The 23884-nt window shown below is 42.5% G+C and overlaps 1 protein-coding gene across 1 annotated transcript in view; it reads right to left on the bottom strand.

The window, feature by feature from the left end:
* Window positions 1-23884, bottom strand: part of OFCC1 (orofacial cleft 1 candidate 1) — a 112672-nt gene that overhangs the window by 3488 nt on the left and 85300 nt on the right. Inside the window, exons 10-11 of the mRNA XM_014519073.1 lie at window positions 7325-7401; window positions 2403-2523 (exon numbers count right to left, since the gene is read on the bottom strand). Of these exons, the coding sequence (XP_014374559.1) occupies window positions 2403-2523; window positions 7325-7401 (198 nt within the window). The remainder of the gene's footprint in view (window positions 1-2402; window positions 2524-7324; window positions 7402-23884) is intronic.

Below are 23884 nucleotides of genomic sequence, written 5' to 3'. Positions count from 1 at the left end.
AAGAGTGTTTGTGTTTTAACTATCAAAGCAAAGACAGCATATTTAAGAAGTGTTGCTTACTGTATGGATGCTGTGGTTGAAACAGATCTCTATATCATAGAAGTTTCCATCATGGCTAACTGGCAACGTTGTCCCGGCCCATTGTTGTTCCTTCATTTTGGACCAATGAAACACATTACCCCCTAAATGACTGAGCAAAGAAACCTTGAGGACGTAGCAACCTTTGGGTACTTTGTCTCTGACACCTCGTAGGCATTTTAATTGGATTTCAATGGGCTGAGGTGCTTTGGACCAGTCAACCTAAGGAGAAGGCTCTAGGTTACTGAATGAGGAAGGAAGCAAGAGTTTAACTATACAATTAGCAAGAGCAAATTCCTCAAAAAGCCACCATCAAAAAGTAGACAATTATTTTTGTTGAACTTGCAATTATCCATCATTAAGCAATGATAATAGAAGAAGACACAGGATTTGTAATTAGAGAGGTCAAAAGGCAAACATGTAGATTGCAGTGAAAATAGAAAAAACAAGCATTTTTTAAAGCATGCTGTGCTAATGGAGTGTGACACCAGAAACCATCAGTCTGCAATAATAAGGCAGAGTTTGCAGGAAATCGACACCTATGAAAAATATAGTGTGCCTTTTAAGACATCTATGATAGGTGTACATGATGATCAAGGCTAGAGGCACATAGTAAGAAACATGGCAGTCAATGTTTTTATATTAATTATTAACCTTGCTAAGGCTATTAGTGCTGTACAATGTTATACACCTTCTTATCATAAAACAGAAACTCTTAAAAATAGTAATCAAAGTACAAGACATGTAGAGTTAATAACAACTCCCCACAGGGACCTTTCTTCCAGGTCCAGACAAAAGGAAACAGCTGCTACTTGTTCTTGACAAAATGTTCTTTGAGTTACAGAATGCTGAGGAGGAGGGACAATTTTCACTCTGTATTTGAAATGCCCTTCCAATAATTATTGTAGAATTTCAGTTTATAGCATAGATACTGGCAGAGTGGAATAGACACGGGGTCCTAAGAATCACACGATCCTTAAAAGTCTTACCTGAATGAAGATGCAGAATCAGAACCAGGGTGGTGTATTCATTCTACCACCTCAGTAAATATTTCAGTTTTGCCTCAGTAAAACTTGCAGAATTAGGCGTATAATTGGTGTTTCAGTTTGGCCTTTATACGTTAAGGCAATAAAAGCATTTCTAGTATAATTAAAAATGTATAACTACTAATCAGATATGTTGAGGTTTTCTGTTAATTTAGTGTGATGCAGAAATCCATAGCATATTTTACAATGAAGTGGCTACCTTGACTACTAGATTTAGTAGTCTCTGAGTATAAGCCTACAGTTGCTAATAATCTCTTCTTTAATCCTGCCTTGGATTTATTTTGGAAGAGATAGCATATTTCCATATAGATAGAAAGCTTCTGGAATTAAATTAGCAGTTAAATAAACAGTTGAAGTTGTTAAACTTCTTTTGTTTTCCAATACAAACCATACTTAACAACTAATCTGAATGACAATTATTTTCAGTTTAATTAGAAAATCTTAATTAACAATGAAGATTTAACCTTAATATTTTTTGGTTTCTGAATCATATATAAAAAAATTAACATCATGTGAATAAATAAGACAATCTTTTTAAACCTCAAGGCAGGATTACTGATGCAGGCAGACTTAGTTATTAAACACATTCTAAATTAAACACCTCTCTGAATTTTATACTGAAATATATTTTGATAGTTTTGCATGCCAAATGTGACATTTTGTATTTTAGATTCATCTTCTGTAGTAATTTTGGAAATGTCATACAAACAAAGATTTTGTCATTTACCAATGGAATTACTATGCATGGCCGGTTAGCCATCTCTTTTCTGGCTCTTCTGGTTGTTTCAAGTCAGCAAGCCATAAAAAATCTTTATCTCTCTGAAACACAGCAATTTGGAAGATAATCGAATAGTGACTGGGGGGCAGAAACGCCAGTCTGAGGAATTATACCACAATCTCTCTTGCATTTACAACCTTCCTCAAAGCGAGCGTCAGTGGAGTAGGAAAAGGAGATAGAAGATTCATCATATCTCAAGTCCGTCTCATTTGCATGGTGGCATAGCTGGCTCATCTCCTATTGAAATACTTTACTTGGCCAGTGTTGACAAACCGTTTTGAAGAACTCTGCCCATGCCCAAATGATTCACAGTTAGTAGTTTAGACATTCTATTCATGCTTTCCAGCAGAAGTAACTGTATACTTGTTTTTAAACCTGCTAAATCCTGCCCTCTAAAATTATGAAAAGGGAAAAAAAAACTCATGCGAGAGAGTCAATACAACTGATCTAGTCATTTAGCAATTTACATCAGGAAAAAGAGCACTCATGGAGAGACACACCTTCCAGCAAAATCCTGCTGTTCCATTTGATTCATTATTCACTTCTGCAAGGTTACCAAACTTGGCTACAATTTCCTCTTTGCAGGCACTCAGTGCTGTTTTCAATGGCTGACTTTCCACTCTGCATCAGTTCCAAGGGAGGGGAAAAAAATAAAAAGAAACTGATTGTAACACATAAGTGAAAAGTGTTTGCCTTTGGAACTACATCACAATTTGATGTTTTCCTTAAATATATTATAAGCCTTGCAGGGACCAAAGGAGAACAAGCATATTCAATGCAAAGGAATGGCTTGCTTAGGCATAAGAAAAATGCAGTTCCATTTTTAATGGCACAACTAAGATTTGTCAGTCTGTATCATGGGCTGACATCAAAGAATGTAGAGTTTCCTTCCTAAAATATGAACATAAATAATGTACTCTCATTGTATAGGAACTTGTGCTAAGGCTGAAGTTATATATTACCAATAATAAAATAAAACACTACTAATACTTCGAGAGCCAAATCCTCAACTAAAATAAATTGGAAAATCTTAAGGCTGTAGTCCTTTTTGTTTGCAGTATAGATTGTACACACATATGCATGAACATGTGTATGTACCCAGACAATAATCCTTGGGGATTATCATTTCTTCTCTACCATCTTTTTCATTATTCAAAGAACATTTTTTTAAAATGGGGTTCTGCTTCTGGGGTCAAATGAGCCACCAGCAGGAACTCCAGTGCTCTGTCTAAGAACAGATTGGCACTGACAGAAATGATCCACTCCAGAGAAGCACTGAGAGACATTCTACTTTGTGAAGAAAATAGGCCATCCTAGTATATAGGGGGAGTGGACACACAGGCTGGCTGTTTCATATGATACTATATATTCCTCCTTCTTGTGCAGAGCAGAAGCTCTGGAGGTGGAGCTAGAACTGCATTCACCTTTTTTGCACTACCAGGAAGTAGTAAGGAAGGGGCTCCTGCATTTCTGTAACTGCAATTCTGTCAGTCTCCTATGCAGGCCACAGAAGGCTGGGAGACTCCTTTCTGTGCACCTACATAACAGCATTATATTAATGGAACGCCATGAAGCAACAAAACTTGCCTAGGCTGTTCCCCTCGATAATCCTCTTTTCTAATCAGAAATGTAACTGGGCAGTTTTGTGCACTGGGCAGAAGCACTGCACAGAGCAATGGAGGTGGCGGAGCCAGGAGTAGTGTCTGCTACCTTCTTTTTGCTTTCCCCCGCCCCTCCAAAGTAGGCACCTGGGGCTGACGCCTCTCCTGCCCTTAGTTATGCTACTGCTTCTAATTTACTCTGACAGGTCTCTCAGTATAAGACATAATTCAGTGTTCTCACTCATGGGCAACTGGTGCCTCCCGAGTCTGGCGGGGCACCAGCAGGGCACAACTAGGGAAGAATTCACCAGCGGACAGTCGGCAATGGGAGGGTGGGGGGGAGAATCTCTCAGCAGACAGTGCTAGCACTTCTGCTGCTGGCAGAGCCAGTTTCGGGGGGGCCCACTAGTGCTTTGTGCCCCCCCCACCAGCTGGAGCACTCACTGTCAGAGGAGGCACCAGTGCGCTCAAGGGGAGCACATGCCCCTGCCCCAGTTGTCCCTCCTATGGGTTGCCTATGTTCTCACTCATGTTTCATGTACTGCATGGTGGGTATTAACATGAGAGGACCCTGTGTTTGTAAAAGTAAACTGACTCTGTTAAGAGAACTCTTAATAGAGAGGTTGCCACTACAGTTGCTATTGTAACTATGTATTTGGGTGTACATAGTTACAATAGCAACTGTAGTGGCAGGCCCTATACTAGTAAACTAGGGCCTCCTCCAAAGTCTTTCTTGCTGCATCCTGCACTGCTCCTTCCAAGTTCTAATCAAACTGGTAGAACTCAGTGGGTGTGTCTACACATGCATATTAATGCAATACAAAAAACTTGGGCGCATTTTGCAACAGAGTTTATTGCTCCCAGACACCACATCTACATGTGTGCCTAGGACCAGCACGTTGAACTGGGTCAGTGCAGCTCTGGCTGGCAAAGGGCCCAGGGGATCAGCAAGCAGGCAGCCCCTGCATTGAAGCACCCTCAAGCCCCAGCCAGCCACATCTGTGTCTACACATGCAGTGCTGCAGGGTAAAATACTCCACAGCAGGGTAGTACTTATATTTACAAGTACAACCCTTCTGCAGAGTTTATTAGTTTACTCCAGCCTAATAGCCTTGCCCATGTAGATGCCAAGATGTTTACTGCAGATTGAATTAGTCAGCTCTGCAGTAAACTTCTCATATACAGGTACCCAGTTTCTACTTAGGCCTTGCACATACAAAGTTCTTGGACAGGTTAGAAACTGATATAATTACATCAAAATAATCATTAGCTTGGACCCAATTAAAATGCGCCTAAGAGTGGCTTAAAACTGGCTCATATTAGTAGAGGTTATCATTGTCTCTTTAAGAAAGATAGTTTGATCAGTACAAAACCTCAGTGTATACTAGCATTTAATCTTTTATTCAGAAAACTCCAAATGATATCCATGGAAACTCCATCCTAGTAAGGGATAAGCAGAGGGTCAGATTATACACCTGTTATGATAAGCAATATTTACTCACATAAGTAACCCCATTGACACCAATGAGAATGGGACAGCATAAGCAAATGCTACTCAGTGGGCGTGTCTACATGAGCGCCCAACTGTTCAGATGCTTTAGCAAGTACTAACTGACTGCACAGTAACTGCCAGTACTGTGCAGTCCCAGCGGTGCACGAGTCATTTCCGACCCTACTGCACAGTAGCAATGAGGTACTGCACAGTAGTTTATTGCTACTGTGAAGCAATGTCAGCATCATGGTTCATGCCCGCCGAAGCTATATTGCTGTAGCTACGAGCCAGTCGCTGTAGCATCTCGTGTAGATGCACCTACTAAGAGGTTCTAAGAGATTACAGACTTGGAGATTTCCTTTAACTGCAGTCAGGTCAGCTTTGGCCTAATTTTCCAAACTGGAGCAAAGGCAAGTTGGTGCTTGAATTTTATTAGCTTATTCTTCCAGCAAAAACATCTGAAAAGTTAACTTTTCTTCCCCAAGAAGAATGGCCTGTTTGGAACTTTGCACTTATTTAGTTGCTCATGATGGAAATTATTTCACTTAATTTGGTTAGAGCTACATTGACACAGGGGTTCATTAGGACACCCATTTGCTAGCAATTCAATTTAAAATTAAATACACTTTGTTGTTGATTTTATTACTTTTAAACTACTGTATCTATTGCCTTTATTAGCTGCTAATACACAATTATGAAGGTAAACAGTTTTCATTACTGAACATCAAACATTTAAATAACCACATTTGATCTCTTTTAGTGCTAAAACATTTTTCTCCTTGTTTCTCTAACATAGCTGGATATTGGAGCCTAGTGAATAATTTACTCGATGAATTTAGGCCTTTTTTTTTTTTTTTTGCTCATAAGTTGTCATGAATAGATCACAATTTCCTCAGATAGGTATGTTTTGTTTTGTTTAAAATTTTCCTCTCTGATTTTTGTGCACACTATTTAATATATTTATTGAAAGTTTATGCATTAACCTTGAACACTGTGTTGCAATTATTCTATTCTATGACTGCATGAAAGTAATTCATAATCAGGGGTGGGAGGTGATGAAAGAAGCCACTGGGGCTTTAAATCTCTCAGGAAGAGGTAGCAACTAAGCAAGATAAGGGAGTATTTAGAAAGCTAATTTAAGCTGTTCATTTCCAGAATACATAGGTTTGCCTGGAGAGTTATTCATAGGGGAAAAAATCTCTAACATTTATTAACTAAGTGCAGATCAGTCTCATGTCCCATTTGCCCAAACAGCAGCATGCTCAGCCTTAGTTGCAAAGGGTGCTTATGTCCATTATCTGGCCTAGTTCACTGCCACTGTGCCAGTGATCTGGCAGGAGTTTCTGCAAGCTCTACATTCCTTCTGTGTCAGACAGACACTGTGATTATGCCTGGTCACTGCAGAGGAACAATAAAGCCTGGAATTTTCCTCATACCTCCAATGATTTTGCACTTAGTTAAGTACAAGTCAGAGTCTATCCCTAAGTTTAAAAAAAATAGATAAAAAATTAACTATCCATGCAATAACATGAAATATTATGCTCTATGGACAGCAAGTTTCTAAAGCTAACTTACAAAACACATTTTGCTATTTTAAGGATTTCTTCAGGAGTGGGGCAGGGGAGGGGAAGAAATGTTAGTCAGTGCAAATGTGTTCACATACTAAAGAGAATTTGAGGAATTCAAGATGAACATTAAGTTTCAGAATAAAACAATAATACAAAATAGCCTTACTGCTAAACTATAGGATCTGAATCTATTGGGTTGCTATTTTCATGAAGTTGCTGTAATGATCTTTGGCCATCCTGAAGACAAAACTTCTGAAGGGACTTCTGAGTAGGAGTACCTCTTTTTTACTGAAATTCTTTCAGCCTGCTGGTTTTTGGGGTGGTTCTTTATTTTGTTCCTTGTAATTATAGGCAAGGTTTTGAAATGGTGATTTGGGGAATTTCTTCAGGTAATGTCTGCCGGCCATTAGCAGGAACTGGACTCAGTAGCTCTGGAGCTACCTTTCAGTCCTATGTTCCTCTGAGTTTTGCAAGAGCTAGGGCCCATGACTGGTAATGAAAGGCAGCAGGAACTGCGAGTGCATGTCACTTCTAAAAATCAGGCTCCAAATGTCCCAAGCTGGGTAACTAAAAACAGGCATTGCCAATCAGAGGCTTTTGAAAATATAGGTCTTAATTCTTCTCTGCCTCATTTTCCCCATTTGCAAACTGAAGGCAGCCCTACTTCCTGACTTGTAAAGTCTAATTTGTTATCACATGGAAAGCATAATCTTTGGATGGAAGGTGCAACAGAAATGCAAAATATTTTTTCTGCTACTTACCTCTGAAAAGCTGTATGGAACTTGTTGTGCAATATTTTCTTCTTGTGAGAAAGAACTTCCTTTTGGTGCTTTAAATCCTACAGGCAAGAAAATATATCTATTTTTAATATTATCTTCTCAAAAGTGCATTTGTAAAAGCTGGAGTTAATACCATTTTGCAAAGGTTTGCCTCAGATATTATGGCCAAAATTTTTCAGAGTAACTAAGAATTTCAGTCACACAGTTGCCATTATCTGCAATGCCTGTACCGAACGTCTTTTTGCCATGCTTATCTTATACTTAAGTATTATATTCTTGCTAATTTCTTGTTTATCACAGACCACTGAAGAGATCTCTGCTTTCTCCTTCTTTAAATCCATACCAAGTCTTGAGGCCCTTTATTATGTAGCTGATATTAAATGTCCTGTAAAAGAAGCTGGGGCGCATGTTGCATGGTGTGGGAGCTTACTTTTATGAGCATTCATCTTTCCAAGCAATTCACTATTACAGAGTTTGAGGACTTGGAGTTATTTTGTCCTTATACTGGCAAAATATATGCTGGAAAAGTCATTATTCTATGGAGCCAGCATCCATGGCATTCTCAACTGTAGGGGTAGGACATCGGTACAGTGGGATGGGAGTTCAAAGGAATGCAGTTTTGGACTTAGACAGCAGCAGAAGTAGGACAGGAATAAGGAGCCTAAGGGTGCAGACAGAAGTAACAATTTTTGCCTGATCTGGCCCCTAAAAGCACTCTACAGCCACGACCAAACAGCTGTAGTGCTTTAAAAGGGCCTGATTCCACAAAAATCTGAACCCACACAGTATGAGGGTTAGATGAAGTTGTTTCAAAACATAGTGTATTCAATAACTTCTGTCTGCACTGCCTCCCAGCCTTGAACTGTTTTCAGAATGGGAAGGGGAAAGGGAGCAGAGGGAGCTGGATTCCCAAGCCCCGTTTTCCCCCCTGGATCCAACATTGAAGTTCTGTTTGGTCTGGGGGATCGCTGAAACTCAGAACACTTTCTGCAAAGTGGTCTGAATTACAGTGGGGAGCCGCACTTCTGTCCGTGCCCTAAACCTCTTTGTGGATCTGGCCCTTAGTGCTGATGTAGGCAAAAGTTTCCCTGCCCCGAACTGTTTGTGAGAACAACCCACTTGAACCTATTCAGCGTGCACCAAAGCCAAGAAATCAGGAAGGTTTAGTGTGGGCCTGAGCATCACTACCCCATCCCAAGGCTGTGCTCAGTCTTTGCCTTGCGTGTGCTTCTTGCCATGTGCTCAGGGAAGCACTAAATGAGACATACTGCCTAATTTGAAGGCTTTGTGTGGGCTGAGCAGAAGTGGACAATACGCTGCCTGGCGGTAACTCCTAGGATTGCCACCCAGACAGGATAGGCATACCTATATATTTTGAGAAATGGGATGAAACCCTTAAACTCATTTCACACAAGACATCAGATAACCATAAGATTAGAACAATTTTCAAACACTACCAGTCTGGGTTTAAATTGAAGTAAAACATTCTATATAACATTACCAATCTCCCTGAAGTATCAAATTCCCATGTTTATCTTTCTAAGCTTAATTAAATAATGAATATTCAGAAAGAAGTCTGGGTTACATACACGAACTGCACTGTGTTTTCTGTCTCTCTGTGGCTGAAATGGCAATGGGAGTACAAGTTAGAAGCATTTCTTCTTGATCTCAGTAAAATATTTGTCACAGTGTGTCAGGATAATTTTTTAAAAGCTCTATCATCTACCTAATAAATTTGTTAAGTTTATTCAAATCTTATTGAACAGGAAAATGGCAATGAGTCATGGTTAATATTTCTTTACCTATGCTAGGAAATAAAATATATATCAAAGATTCAGTGCTTAGGGTCCTATTCAGAAAACCTCTGTGAGTCTGTAATACATCTTCTACATGATAAAACACAGGAAACTTGCTTTAAAAATGAATTATTCACCACCTTGTATAAATTTCCATCTTTCCTATTTGCAAAACCCCAAAGTCAGTTATGTAAATTTTAACCTACGCTAATTACCTCAAGGGTGTGCAAGCAAAGGGAAGGTAAAGGCAGTAGAAAAATAGACCTTTCCATCACCAGAACACAGTTTACTGTAAGAATTTTTTTTTTAAATCAAGGAAAAAATTGGTACATTTTCAAAAAATAAAGCTTCCCCAATGATTTTTTTCTAAATGTGGGATAATCATTGTTGCAATATTCTTTGAATCTCAGAATTACTGGCCCAGTTCCAATAATTTTTTTCCCAATGGTATACTACTATTACATGTCTACCTAAAGTGCTCATTTCTCATTGCAAATCCAGCATTGTCTAGACTACAAAAATTACCCTCTGATGACAAAGGGTGTCAGCAATGAACATAGCTATAGCAATGTAGAATGTGGTTTTGCTCCAAGCACAGGCAGCAACATCCAATATAATTTCAGATGTGGTTTAAATTTGATAATCAACAGATAACCTCTATAGCATACATGAGGTTTACCCAGCAATTGTATAGTAGTTTGATCACACAACAACTCAGTCTAGTTCCAATACTGACTGCTTCTTTACCCTTGTCCAAGTTACTTAATTTTCATCAGTTACCTGATATGTAAGATAAGGATTTGCAATACTTATGAGGTCTACTTTGAAGAATAATTAGACAAAGGAACAGTCTATTGATTTCAGAGGAAGCAGGACTTAAACTACAGAAAATTTTCAATGTAGGCTATCGCTATAATACTGCAATAGTAATCACTGTCATTGCATGGGAACAAAAAAAGAATTTTTCATAATACATTGATTAATGTTGGTTGATTTTTTTTCACTAAAAAATTCTTTCAACAAAAATGGCTTTTTAATCCTTATGAACGTTTCCATTTTTTTTTAGAGAAACAAAAATTAAGCTTGTTTTACTTGAAAAAGTGCAGATAAGAGTCTCAAAAACTTATTTTCCATTTCACTTGATCTTTTAAAAAAGATATCACTTTTGACATACCATATTAATAGCATAAAAGCACATTTCTGTTACTGCAGTTTCCCCACTGCATTTCAAGATAGTCTCGTTTTAAAAGTCCAGCATGTAATGAAATAGAACTCAAGAAGGGTGACTATATGGGTTCACCACCCAAACCTTATAAATGCACAAGATAGGAGGAGCAGTAATGGAGACTATATCAGACTTCAGCCTGAGGTAGCACTACTGATCTGCAGATGGCAGAAAGGGGGAAGATCCCACACAAAGAACATCTGATTCTCAACCTACACTCTCAATCTGATTCTTAATTTACATCAGTGCAGTGATCATAAGACAATACCAGATCAGAGCAGTGGCATATTACACCCACTGTCTCAACATCAACATCACACCAACTTTTTATTATAATGGCTCTCATCCGCGCTGTGGAGCTTAAACCACCAATATACCACTGTTGCTTCTGGCACGATTACTTTCAGTACCAAGTCTTTTGTTCCATGATACTGGTCCATCTCATGACTCACTGAATACATGTAGTCTCATAGCTGAGTTCAAGGCTTGTAATGAAAATTGAACTGACGTTGCATAATGTTTTGTGTTGTGATTTAGGTTCAGCTTTGCCCTTTGTTAGCTACAAAACAGTTTCATAAGTTTACATCACAAAGAAGAATAAAGCATAATATTATGCATTGTACAGTCTACCAAAATGTGCTACAATTTTGCCATACAATCTCCCTGTCCATGGAAAAGAAAAAGGCTTTCTTTCCAAAGAGGAAGATATTTCCTGTATTTGAATGTAAAAATCACATTTCTGAATAGTTTAGCCATCCTTAACTGTGACAAGAACATTTTTGAAAAATTAAATACTCTCTTTGTTTTAAAATGTATATATAACAAAACATGAACTGAGTTTTACTATAGTGATACTGTATTTTTCTCAGTGAGTAACAGAAACTTTTAATGGCAAAGTTGCTCATTGTAATAGTTTTGCAAAGCTTAGCATTGTCCCGAGTAAATGACCCTTTTCTATAAAATGGATAATTAGCTGCTAATTAAACACTGTAAGGCCTACTATTGAATTTGGTATATTAGAAATGCCTATCATGAAAAACTTAATTCACAGTATTGCTTTACAGATTTTTTAGAAATCAGAGCTGATGAAGCATATAATTTCAATGCCACTCTGAACTTCCCTTAAGTTCAGGATTGTTTTGTTGTTGGTTAAGAGCATAGTATGATCATAGCTTGAACAGATTAGGTAGACAGGTCATCTTGCTATTCATTCAAGAACAGGGAGAGCACTAGAAGAAATTCAGTTACATCTACTCTGGGGTCACCCAAGCATTCAAAGAAATATTTTGCGACTATAGGCTCCCACTCCAAGAATCTGCTTTCTTAGTCCTATTATCCTGTGTACTATAAAGAGAATACCCTTAGTGTCTTCAGACCTGTCAGACATCACCTCCAACTCTTCTTATTCATGGGCCTGGGCTCCACTTTGTCCTGTTATACCCCATATCTCTCATGCTCAGCACCATTCAGTTGTGCCCCAAGCCCCATTAGACCCCACCATCCCCCTCACACCCCATTGAATTCTACCCTACCCACTCACTTCCACCACGAACACACTGCACCCTGCACAGCCTCCTCCCCAGTGTCACAACCCAAAGTTGTGTTTTTTTTTATTTGAGTGTGCTTCGGCATCGCTAAATCATGTTCCCACCAAATTGCAGCTCTTTTGCACGGTGGAGTGTTCTGCTGCAACAGAGAACCCGTGTGCAGGAGCTTTTCCCACCAGTTCTGTAGCTTTCTTTGCATAGTGCATTTCTTTTGCATTATAGCAATGCGCGATGCAAGGAGTCACTGCCATTTGTATTAGGATTCGCGCCACATTATTGGCCAGTCTTAATGTAAGCACACGTGGCGGCTAGCTATTGGCTTGCTAGCCGTACAAAAGGCTTGGGTGGTTTCCACCCAAATCGGAAGGAGAGAGAAAGGAAGCACGTGGAGTTTGGGAAAGGAGCGTGAGGATCTCTAAGCGCTGCTGATCCATACAAACCCAGCTTTTCCTTAAGAAGGCAACAGAGGTTTAATTTATTAAATTTAGACTTATTTACCGTCCCCTCAGAGCCTTAACGACTCCAAGGCAACTAACCTCTAGCCTCTCCCCATTGCCGATCGCAGCCCAGACGTATCCCTATCCTAAGGACCCAATTGTCGAGCCCACAGATTTTAACAACTCCGGGGGACCTGGGAACCGAGTAACACTCACGGAGATACAGCTGCTCCGTGGGAACGAATTCTTGAACCCCGCGGAGCCTGAATCACTCCGGGGTCAAGGAACCGAGTGTATTAGAGTCCTCCACCGAGAACTCAAGCGAAGCTGAGCCTGGAAAGCTGACCAGCCTACACCACTACCACCTTGGGTGTAAGTAAATAATCTTTTCAATCAACCATTACGCCTCCGTGACTGATTCTAGCTAGAGCGTGTCATACCTCATCGCGGCCTTTTCCAATCCCGTGTACCCGGGCTACCGGCCACAGCCTGTGTACACACAAAGATGGGCCCCCGGCTCACCCCGGCTCGCACATGGTGACCCAGATGGGATCGGGAGACAGCTCGCACATGGTGATCCAGGCGGGATCGGGAGTCGGCCCGCACACCCAGCACATCCCAACTTCCCCTAACACCTTACTATCCCCCTCACACTCCACTGTGCCCTATTCCTGCTCCTCTGAGCACACAAATCTCACTGCTGCAGTCCCTCGAGGCCCTGGGATCCTCTTACGAATCTTTCTTGCTCCCAACCCCTTCATATCCCACTTCATCCTCACAGCCTGCAAAGCCCTGGACATTGCGCCCAAGCTGTCAACTGGACATCAAGCCACTGATTACTACCCTCTGTGCCCAATGCTCCAGCCAGTTTTTTATCCATCTTAAAGTCCATTCACCCAGCCCATACTTCCTTAGCTTGCCTGCAAGAATGTTGTGGGAGACCATATTAAAAGCCTTGCTAAAATCAAGATGCACCACATCCACTGGTCTCCCTATATCCACATAGCCAGTCATCTTGTCATAGCAGTCTATCAGGCTGGTCAAACATGACTTGCCCTTGATGAATCCATGCTGACTGTTCCTACTCAACTTTTTCTCCTCCAACTACTTTGAAATGGATTCTTTGAGGATCTACTCCATGATTTTTCCAGGGACTGAGGCGAGGCTGACTAGTCTGTAGCTCCCTGGATTCTACTTTTTCCCTTTCTTAAACCTAGGCACTATGTTTGCCCTTTTCCAATCATCCAGGACCTCTCCTGGTCACCACGAGTTTTCAAAGATGATGGCCAGTGGCTATGCAATCACATCAGCTAACACCTTTTGGGTGCATCTCATCCTGCTCCATGGACTTGTGTGTGTCCAGCTTTTCTAAATAGTCCTAACCTGTTCTATTGCCACTGCTGGTTTCTTACTTCCTCCCCAAACTGTGCTGCCTGGTGCTGTACTCTAGGACTTCTGCAGCACATTATTCCAGGGCCTCAAAGTCCTTCATCAGCCTTAGCTGCTTTGATCCTTACTAAATTCCCATGAAGTTGGATTATTCTAATGTCTATTTTAAAGATAGAGAAACTGAGTACAGATGTTAGCTTACTGGCCTAAGACCCCATTAAAAGTCACTGTAGGATCTGGGTTTGAAATCTACCCCTCCTGACTCCTAGTTCTATACTTCAGTCACAATGCAATACAATTACATAATACAGCCTGTGCACATCTCTACTGGTTAAAAATTCATACATCCTAGAAGCCTTTTGAAGTTGATGGAATTACACTAGCAAGAAGTTTGACCAATTAAACCTTTCACTATTGCAATAGGACCTGTACAAGACATCAACACTAGCGAGGAACCACCTGCCAAAAGAATCCATACACAATGCACGGCATTGTGACTACAATGCTGTTCCAGCATTACTTAAAAACCAAAACCTGTGTTTAAGAAAAGAAGGATTCTGGAGAATCCATAAGTAGTCCCAAGCTGTTTCCATTGTATTCATTTCTGAATATTTACACCTCAAATTATGTCATGGATCAGCCTCATCGTCATCACTATCAGCTGTTTAAACAGGTGCTCAGTGCTTTATGAAGTCACTTAAACTGGCAGCCAGTGCTCTCTTTTGATGAATATTTGCAATTACTTCTCTCTTCTGAACTGAAAAAATAGACATACTCACTTTTATCCTGTATTAGGATAATGAGCCAGAAAGCTGACCAGTCAAATTACCTTAAAAACAGCAGCGAATATTACCATCATTTGCAGTAGCTGTCAGATGCATAGTTCCAGTTTGACAGAATATCAAGAATTGCTAATTTCCTCATGACTGCTTAACTTCTATCTAAATGATTACATGTCTTAAACTTAGATTCACCTAAGCTGATTCATTTAAAAAGAATCATGAGGAAATGAAAGGGGTCTAGGAAGAACATAAGACGTGCTATTCTGGGTCAGACCAACAGTCCATCCAGCCCAATATCCTGTCTCTGACAGTGTCAGAAGTGAAAAATTGAACTGGATATCTCAGATGCGCACTCAATACCCTCCTCGGCATCAACCATTATTGGTTGAGAGATGTCAGATGAAACATCTCCAACCATTCTGTTCAATAGCCATTAATAGATTTGTCACCCATGAATTTATCCAGTCCCTTTCTGAACCAGCTATGCTATTTGCCTCCACCACTTCCTGTGGCAATGAATAACAGGAGTTAGAGCAAAACTACATGTAAGTGCTGACACCATAGTAATAAGAACCTTCTAATGAGGAATTGTTTTTAAAAATTAGAAATACTTCTATAGTTCTTGAATCAGAGAAAATAGGGAAGGGTCTTCATAAGATTATCAAGTGCAACCCCCTGCTCAAAGCAGGATCATCCCTGTCTAAACCATCCCAGCCAAAAATTTGTCTCACCTGCTCTTTAAAAACTTCCAAGAATAAAGATTCCACGGCCTTTTTCAGAACTTTGCTTATGTTCATATTCCTTTTTTTCATGTTTTTAAGGAAAATTGAGTCTTTGGGTGGTAAGGTTTTAGTAAAATATTGACATACAGCTTAACACGATTTTACAGACCTTACCAATGAGCACTGGCCAGATAGTAAGATTTCTGGTTCATCATAAGATTATTTTAAAAATCTCTGATATCAACCCAGAGTGGAACAAAACTGATGATTTTCTAAAACTTTCTCGGAAAACAGAAGTTCCCCAAACCTAGAGCTGCTCAAAGAAATCACACATTTGATGGTTTAACAGCAGTAATGAAATTGGCAAGAATATCAGTTTCAATGGGTAGCTTCAGGGGCTGTCAGAATCTTTCATTATTTGGTGGTCCTACTACGTGGATTGTACCAGAGATTTGACCTCATCCCAGGAATTCCAAGCTACGAATCTCACCTCTACAGCAGGAAGCCTGAAAGTACAGAGACCCTCTTTCCCCAGTTGGAAGTTTTCAGGGTTTCCAGAAAACCAGAAGCCATGCTTCAGTGAAAGTTGGGGGTCCCAGAGCTCTCAGGCTCCTACCTCTAGGCATGGCTGCCTGCCTTAAGTCCTGGACTGTACCGTTCTGGTGGGTCTGCCCTAACCATGGACCACTAGTCGCGCTGCCTAACAGTTAGAATCTCAAAGCTTGCAGGGTCTCTGGCTTTTGCAAATGAACTTGGCAGGTCAGAAAGCCCTGGGAACACAAGCTTAACTGGGGGCTCAGCTCCTGACTCCTTGGAGTTTCCAGATTCCATCAGAACCCTGCCTCTGATTCAGTGAAAGTTAATTGAACCCAAGATATTTTGAACAAAACCTTTCATGCTCAATGGACTGGCATTTTCCAACAAAACTTTATTTCCAACCAGCTACATTACAGACTGTATGTTAAGCAGAGAAACTGAAGTTTACAGTGCTCCTGATGTCAATATGGACAACATTTCCAAAATGAAAAATGAAAGGTAAAAGCAAAGCAATTACTGTTTCATGATGTGACAAGCAGCTGGAGGAAGATAAAATTCCTGCAATTACTTGGCAATGGGAGGAAAAGACGGAATCAGTCTACATAGGTGAAAGAAATTAAATTTTCCTTCTCAATAATAGGTTAATTAGAGTAGGAAGTGTCATTCAATGATTTAGAAGGAGGATGATCCAGCAGTTACCATGGTGGTCTGCAACATGAAAAACTTAGATTCAGGTTCTGACTCCAACACAGATTTCCTGGGTGAAATTGGGTAAGTTGCATAGGATATGCCTATACTATAGGGAGGAAATCTCTCTAGCATCCTGCCCACCCATTCTGCCTTGCAGAATATAAAGTGAATTTGCTCCAGAAATACATCTCCCCTCCCCATCCCCCAAACCCCACCATGGCTGTTGCTAAGTATGCTAGAGAAAGAGGGCTCAAGAACAACCACAAGAGGTGTCCCCAGGGCACCTTTACCACCTCATATTCAGCTTGAGCATATAAGTGGAAAAGGATGCATGGAGCATGCTCAAAAGCATCAGTGGGAGCATCCCTGGGAGCATCAGTGCTGTGGTAGAAACATACCCTTAGGGCCTTGGTACACCTCACACGGTAAGCCGAACAAATGTTAATCAGCTTAGTGTTGTTCAGCTTAGTGGATCACCTTAAGGTGAAAAACCATTGATCCTTCACTAGCACAGCTGTAATTTGACACTAGAGGCTTGGTGAGCAGGACTAGGACTAGGAGCCAGAATGGCTCACTGCTTGAGCTCTCAGGGGCCTGATCCTTCTTTTCTCTGGAGCCCACCCCACCATGCCGCCCCCACCCAGGCTGCAACCTGGATGAGCATTGCCTGAGCTCTGACAGGGATTGGGTTCCTCAGAGTGGAGGCAGTGCCCAGTCAACAGCAGTGCAAGGAGGTGAGCTCCAAAAACAACAACAACAAAAAAAGATTGGGCTCCCAAGACTCAGTCACATGCCCCGGTGGGGATGGGTAGCTGGAAGAGGGTGGAGTTCAGTGGCTGGAGCACAGCAGCCCAAGGCCAGCTCCTGCTGACCCCATGATTCACCAGGCTGTGCACGATCCAGTCGCCAGATCCCCATGCTTGGCTCACCCAACAGCAGCCATAGCTGGAAGGTGCCTGAAGCCCCTGACCCTCCATAACAGCTGGGTGGCTCCAGGCACAGAGCATAGAGCTCAGTGCTGCCCATCCAGGCTGGGGCTGTACAAAGCAGGCAGAGAGACTGTTCCACTCACAGCTGCCTCCCAAGCCCAGCAGGGGAGGGAAGTCCAGTTCCTGTACCACCAGCCCCCAGAGGGTTCAGGGGCTTCAGGCATCTGCCAACTGCAGCCACTGCCAGGTGAGCCAGGTTGGGGGAGACAGTGGCTCAACCCCACACAGTCTGACAGAGTGCAAGGTCAGCAAGAACTGACCTCAGGCTGCTGCACTGCAGCCACCAAGCTCCACCCTACTCCAGCTGCCCAGCCCCATCAGGGCATGTTTCCAAGTCCTGGGGGTGCAGGCACTGGGTGGGGGATGCACTGTAGTGGAGCACAAGGCTGGGCACAGGTTCAACTGTGGGTCAGTGGGAGGGGTAAGCACCAGCCTGTTGCCCTCCAACAGGCACTGCAGCCTGAGTTCAGCCTGGGTGTTCAGAGCCATGAGCTGGTCTGGGAGGAACCATGGCATCTGAGCATTCCAGGACTGCAGTGCTAGCTGTGCCTGGAGGGAGCAGTGGGGCAGAGGAATCGTGCCCAGCCCCACTGCCCCCTGGAGTCCCTGCCTTGATTCAGGAGGTGCCACTGCATCCTGGGATGCTGGAGGACTTCAATTTGGCAGAATATCTGTGGAGAGTTGCCACACCTTAACAGAAGAGAAGCAAAATTAGGCAAACTAGAGATAATCCTGCCCGGGAGTGCCATAACTTTAAAATGAATAATGAGTGCTTTAAGCCATTTAAAAGGTGCTAACGTGCAGCCAATCCAGGGGTTAAGAGCTGCAAAAGCTGTCTAAAATTACTGTGTAATTTTTGCCCTTTGTCTTCCTGTAGTTTAATCCCCCACCTACAAAATGGGGATATTATAACTGCCCTACCCTAAAATGATGCTGTGAGGAGATGTGTATTAAATAGTTGTCGAGTACTAGATACTAAAGCAGTGGTTCTCAATTTTTTCAGAATTGGGGCACCCCTCAAATTCCATCTTTTAGATTTCACTTTTTCTTGAGTATGGAAAAAATAGAGAAATTCTTCTGTTGCAAAGAACTGAGGGAGACCACAACAGGTTACAATGTTTTTGACACTGGAGTCCTATCTGAAATATTTCAGTTTACCTTGTGAATCATGTGTAGGTGTTTGCACATCTAACGGTGCTAATACTCAACAGCACCCTGTAATCTCATTGAAGGGATTTTATGGTCCCCCAGGGTGCTATGGCACCCTGATTGAGAATCACTTTATTAGATTAATGGATACCATATTATTATCTTAGAAAGATCAATGGAATAAGCTACTCAGTGTGTTCTTGAACTGCAATAGCTGGAAAAATGGAAAATGATTTTCTTGAATATCACAGTAATGTAAATATTTGAATAGTTACAAAAAACTGTAGCTTAGTTTCAGCTTTGAGAAGAATTCAAGTATCTGATCCTACCAAGTACTTAAATGCACAAAAGACTTCTTCCACATAAGAAGTCAAAGGATTGCCATTCTATGTGATCCAACAATGAAATCCTGACTCTCCAAGACAGTTAGGTGTTGCCTCAATAAAAATGATGTAAGCAACCATGAATCCAGTGGTTGCCTCCCCCTCTCCCCCCACAAAAAAAAAGGTGAGGGGCAGAGAGGATAAACTCCATTTTGGTTTTCAGAAATAAAAAAGGATGAAATCCAGTTCTGTTGAAAATGGCACAATTTGTCCTGACTTTAGTGGGGATAGGATTTTACCTTATATTTGTTAAAAAATTGTCTTTAAGTCTCAGCCCTGAAAAAAAAAAAACTTGAGTATGGTGTAATTTTGTTTGCAAACCTGGGCCCATTTACTGTACTGGATTCATGGTTGCTTACATCATTTTTATTGAGGGAGCACCTAAGCGTCTTGGAGAGTCAGGATTTCATTGTTGGATCACACAGTAGGGCGATCCTTTGACTTCTTATGTAGAAGTCTTTTGTGCATTTAAGTACTTGGCCAGTTTCCATGGAGACCCCACGAGCAGCACGGCCATGACAACACGGGGTCAGGGTTTCCATGGAGACTGGCCCAAGCAGTGCTGGCAGGGCATGCAGCTGGGTGGAGGTCTGCTCCAGGGCTGTGGCCGGGAACTTGTGGCGGTGACAGCATGGTCCAGAGCCAGGGTCAAGCCATAATCTGCTGCCTGCACACCCCACCAAGGCAAAGCTGCAATCTGCTGTCTGCATGCTCCTGCCCGGGGCATGCAGACAGCAGATCACAGCTCTGCCCCAGCTTTGGCCCATGCTGTCACCGCCATAAGATCCTGGCCCCCACCCTGCAGCAGACCTCCGCCTCCCCAGTTGCATGCCCCACCAATGCTGTTTGGCCCGGTCTCCTTGGAAACCCTGGCCCTGCACTGTGACAACCTTATGCTCCTGGGATCTTCAAGGAAACCGGCTGCAGTGGCATGGGCAGGGGCTGCTGGAAAATGGAGTCCACTGTGGGCCCAATCCAGCCCACAAGCTAGACTTTGCCCATCCTTGAAGTCTGATATATTTCCCTAGAACCTTCAAGGAAAGGTCTGTATAACTACTTTCCTGTTCATTTCTTCTAAGAGCAAATCTTACATAAGCCTGAAAAAGGCACAATGACTGACAGTAGGAGTGACTGGAAACCCTAGAAATGGCCCATTGACACATCGTTTACATTTATATCAGAACAGCTATCCCCTGAGGAAGTCTACTCAGGTTACATCAGGTCCCATCTCCTCCCACGTACTCAGTTCAGTGAGGGTGCATAGTCTTGCCCACACTCCCAAACATGGTATATATTCCTCCACACCATGGGGAAGCCTCTGTGCAAAGATTCTGAGCAAATGCTGTTTATCTACGTTCTTCTCCATCTTTCTCAGCAACCAGTAAGGACTAGCCCAATATAGTTGGGGACAGACTTTCCTTCTTTGCTCTAGATGTCTTTCTGCAACACTTTCCTGCATCCTGCCTGGGTTGTACACTAGCTAGGCTTTGACCCCAATACTATCTTACTTAGTCGATTTTCCCACAGTGCAGTTTATTTTTCCTCATTAGAAACAAATGTCATTAGGACTCTTTTAAGAGAAGTCAGTAAGGCTACACATTGGGCCACAGGAAACAGTATTTTAGTCCAAATTAAACATTCGCAAATAGGTTTAGCAGTATCATCCCCATCTTAAAAGGACATTATCAGACCCTCCCTTGCCATACTTTTTGCTGAGCTGGAGACACTGCTAACTCTTGTATTTTTAAAGTAGAAGATGCCATAATTGTGTAACTTAACATTGCAGAGTTAAAACCTCATACAACCATTTCAAGAGTGTCAGGAATACCTCTGCCCCATCAGTGATATTGTGCAATGAAAAAGGTTTTTGGAGGTTTTGGTTTTTTAAATAAAATACGCAATCAATTTTGAATCTATGAATAGGCAAAGAAATGCAATGAACTAAAGGACATATAGTTGAAACAGTCTTTTGCTGCAGCTGTTGCCAGCAAAGCTCTAGTACAAATCAGATGGTTCACTGGAGGGAGTTTTTGGCAGCATAAAAGGAAACAGTACCAACTCTACTGTATCTCACAATCTTGCTTGTAAAATTCAATTCAAACCTTTGCTTGGTATTTTTAACCCATGGGCTGCCATATTTTTATTTTCCTTTTGTTAATGCAAAGGAATGTGTGGGTGAGATCTCTTCTGCTCATTTGCTCAGCCTTGGGGTTAATTATTCAGTCTGGTAGATGTTTAGAAATACTTTGTTACACTTAAGGGCAAACTGGGTAGAAGTTTGTTTCAGGCTCACTTACATTATGTCATTTGGATTAAATTAGCTAATCATAAATTATGTTGGCTAAAGTACAAGTGCTAGTCTCTAAACCTACAGAAGGAAAAATTATGTTTTAAAAGGAAGAACTCATACGTTTCCTGTTTCAGTAATAATGTTAGAAGAAACTGACAGGAAAAGAGCTTTCCTTAAACCAATGAACACAGATCCAAAGAACTAGCAAAAGTTGCAAGTGCTGTGCAATTGTTGGCATCTGCTTTCGAGAAATTTTAGCACGTCTATCTGAAAGCAGTAAGTGGCCTCAGGACTGCATCTATGAAGTTTATGACCGTACAGCAAGAAATGAGGAGAGACTGTACATTAAAGAAAACAGTGAACAGTCATTTGCATAACTAAATGTCTGAACAACAGTGACTACAGGACTTTTGGTTGATAGTCTGATGATTTACAAAACCACCTTATGCCTTTCTCTGGGAGACGATAAGAGCATCATGAAATGGAACTTATGTTCCCAAGGAAAGTAAAAACGCAGATATTTTATTGATCTCCAATATTTCTGGTGGCCAACCACAGAGTAGCCTGAATTTTTCAGTGAGCCTATTGTTAGTCAGCTTCACACTTTATCCTTTCCCAATCCAAACAGTTACTTGAGCTAATTTCAGTTGCGAATGTTACTGCTGACACAATGCCAGAGTGGGATGGGATTCTAAAATGGAGAAACATGAAGGAATAGAATTAAAGAGACAGAAAGGCAGGAGAATAAAATGCAGGTAAATATCACATCAGAGTGTCTGGCCCCTACAGTCTGCAAGTGATGGAGGGAAATGCTAAAAAAATGTGTTACTGCCGGGCAATGCCAATTCTTGTCATGTCCACCAACATTTTATCTCTACAGGAATCTGCGACTGAGTTTACCAAGTTACATTAACCATAATATGATAGTTTTTCTTTTAATTGACAGGGGAGCATTGGAATCCACATGTAGTACAATATATTGATTTAAGTAGCTCTTAATGGTCACCAGCGAAAAGACATCTTTGTTTTTTCTGTGGTAGATTGACTTGAATTAAATTGTTCCCTGCCTTTAGGGAAGGACTCAAGGTATTTCGTGATGTTACAGAGATAGAAGAAGTTATAGATCTGATGCAGAAATTATTGGGTGTGGTTCTTTGGTTTGTACAATACAAAAAGTCAAACCATCATCAAAGTCCCTTCTAGCTTTAAAACCTATATGCTTTTGGATCTAAAATTCTCCCCTCAATCATTGCCTCCGTGCTGGAGGTTGCCCTGCAAGCTCACATGAACTCCCTGTCATATACTGCTGGAATTCCTTGCTCAATTTTTTTTTTTAATAAAATCTTAACATGGGGCTGAAAACAGCAGGTGGATTAGAAAAAGTAGTGTCCTTCATCCTACTGCTTTCCTGACATTTGAAAGAGCAAACACACATCTCCAAGGATCCTAGCAGGAAGACTGACCTCTTTTCTGCAACCTTGAGTAAGTATTCTGACTCAAAAGGCACATCCAGATGAGCGTGCACATGGCTCTTGCAGCATCTCAAACCCTTGCAAGAGGCACGTGTGGGCAGTGCTGCCCTGGCACTGTCAAAAGTAAGTTAGGGACTTGAGGTCAGAGGGGTTATGGGTGTTGGTGGGAGTGAGTGGGTGTGAGAAGTGGCAGGGGCATGTCATGGGGAGTATCAGGAATGGGTGGGGCTGTTTGGGGTCTATTTGGAGTGGAGGAGGATGTCAAGGAGATGTGGGGAGTTGCGGGGGCGGATGTCCCCAGGTGTGCAGGGCCGGGGGCATAGTAGCCCATGCAGGGCTGCAGGGAGGAGAGCAGCTGCAGTGAAGCTGGTGGCACGCGGCAGGACCTGGCCCAGCCCAGTGCAGCTTGCTAGTCTGGCTTTGCACTGGAGCAGGTTACACAGCTCCAGGAGGCGTGCACAGAAGCTGCACTTCCCAGAGGCATGTGACCCGCTTTGGTGCAAAGCCAGAAAAGTGAGCTGCACAGGACTAGGCCAGGTCCCGCCATGCGCCACCTTCCTGCAGGCACAGCAGGGCAGGCGGTGCTGCCGCCAGAGGCAGGACCCAGCACGGCATGCGGGGACCACATGCCAAACCCAGCTGGGTCCTGCCAGCCCTGGAGCCACTTGTGCTGCCCAGCCAAGCCAGTCCTGTGGCACGAGGTCCCTGTGTGCCACGGGACTGACCTGGCTGGGCAGCACAAGCAGCCACAGGGCCTGAAGGACCTGGCTAGGCTTGGCATGAGGTCCCCATGTGCCATGTCAGATCCTGCAGAGAAGCCCCAGGGCCAGCAGGACCCAGCTGGGCTTGGCATGCAGTCCCCAAGAGCTGGGAGCTAGCAGCAGCAGGCTCAGAGTGCCCCACTCCCACTGCTGATGCAAAAGGTAAGTTATGGGCCCTGCATGGGGGGGCTGTGGCCCTGCAGAGTGCCTGGGACCATGCACAGGGGGGCTGTGGCCCTCCAGGGGGGAGCTGGGGCCCTGCAGAGGGGTGCATTCCATGTGCTGTGTGATGGGACTGCATCCTGTGGGGGCCGGGGGACCCACCCCTCCTGAGCAGCCCCCCCCCACACCCACAGTCCCCCCCGCAATTGCC

The sequence above is a fragment of the Alligator sinensis genome, unplaced genomic scaffold (genome assembly GCF_000455745.1).
Source record: "Alligator sinensis unplaced genomic scaffold, ASM45574v1 scaffold361_1, whole genome shotgun sequence".
NCBI classification, from domain to species: domain Eukaryota; kingdom Metazoa; phylum Chordata; order Crocodylia; family Alligatoridae; genus Alligator; species Alligator sinensis.
Note: the sequence above shows the minus strand (reverse complement) of the source record. Positions and strands in the feature narration are given on the sequence as shown.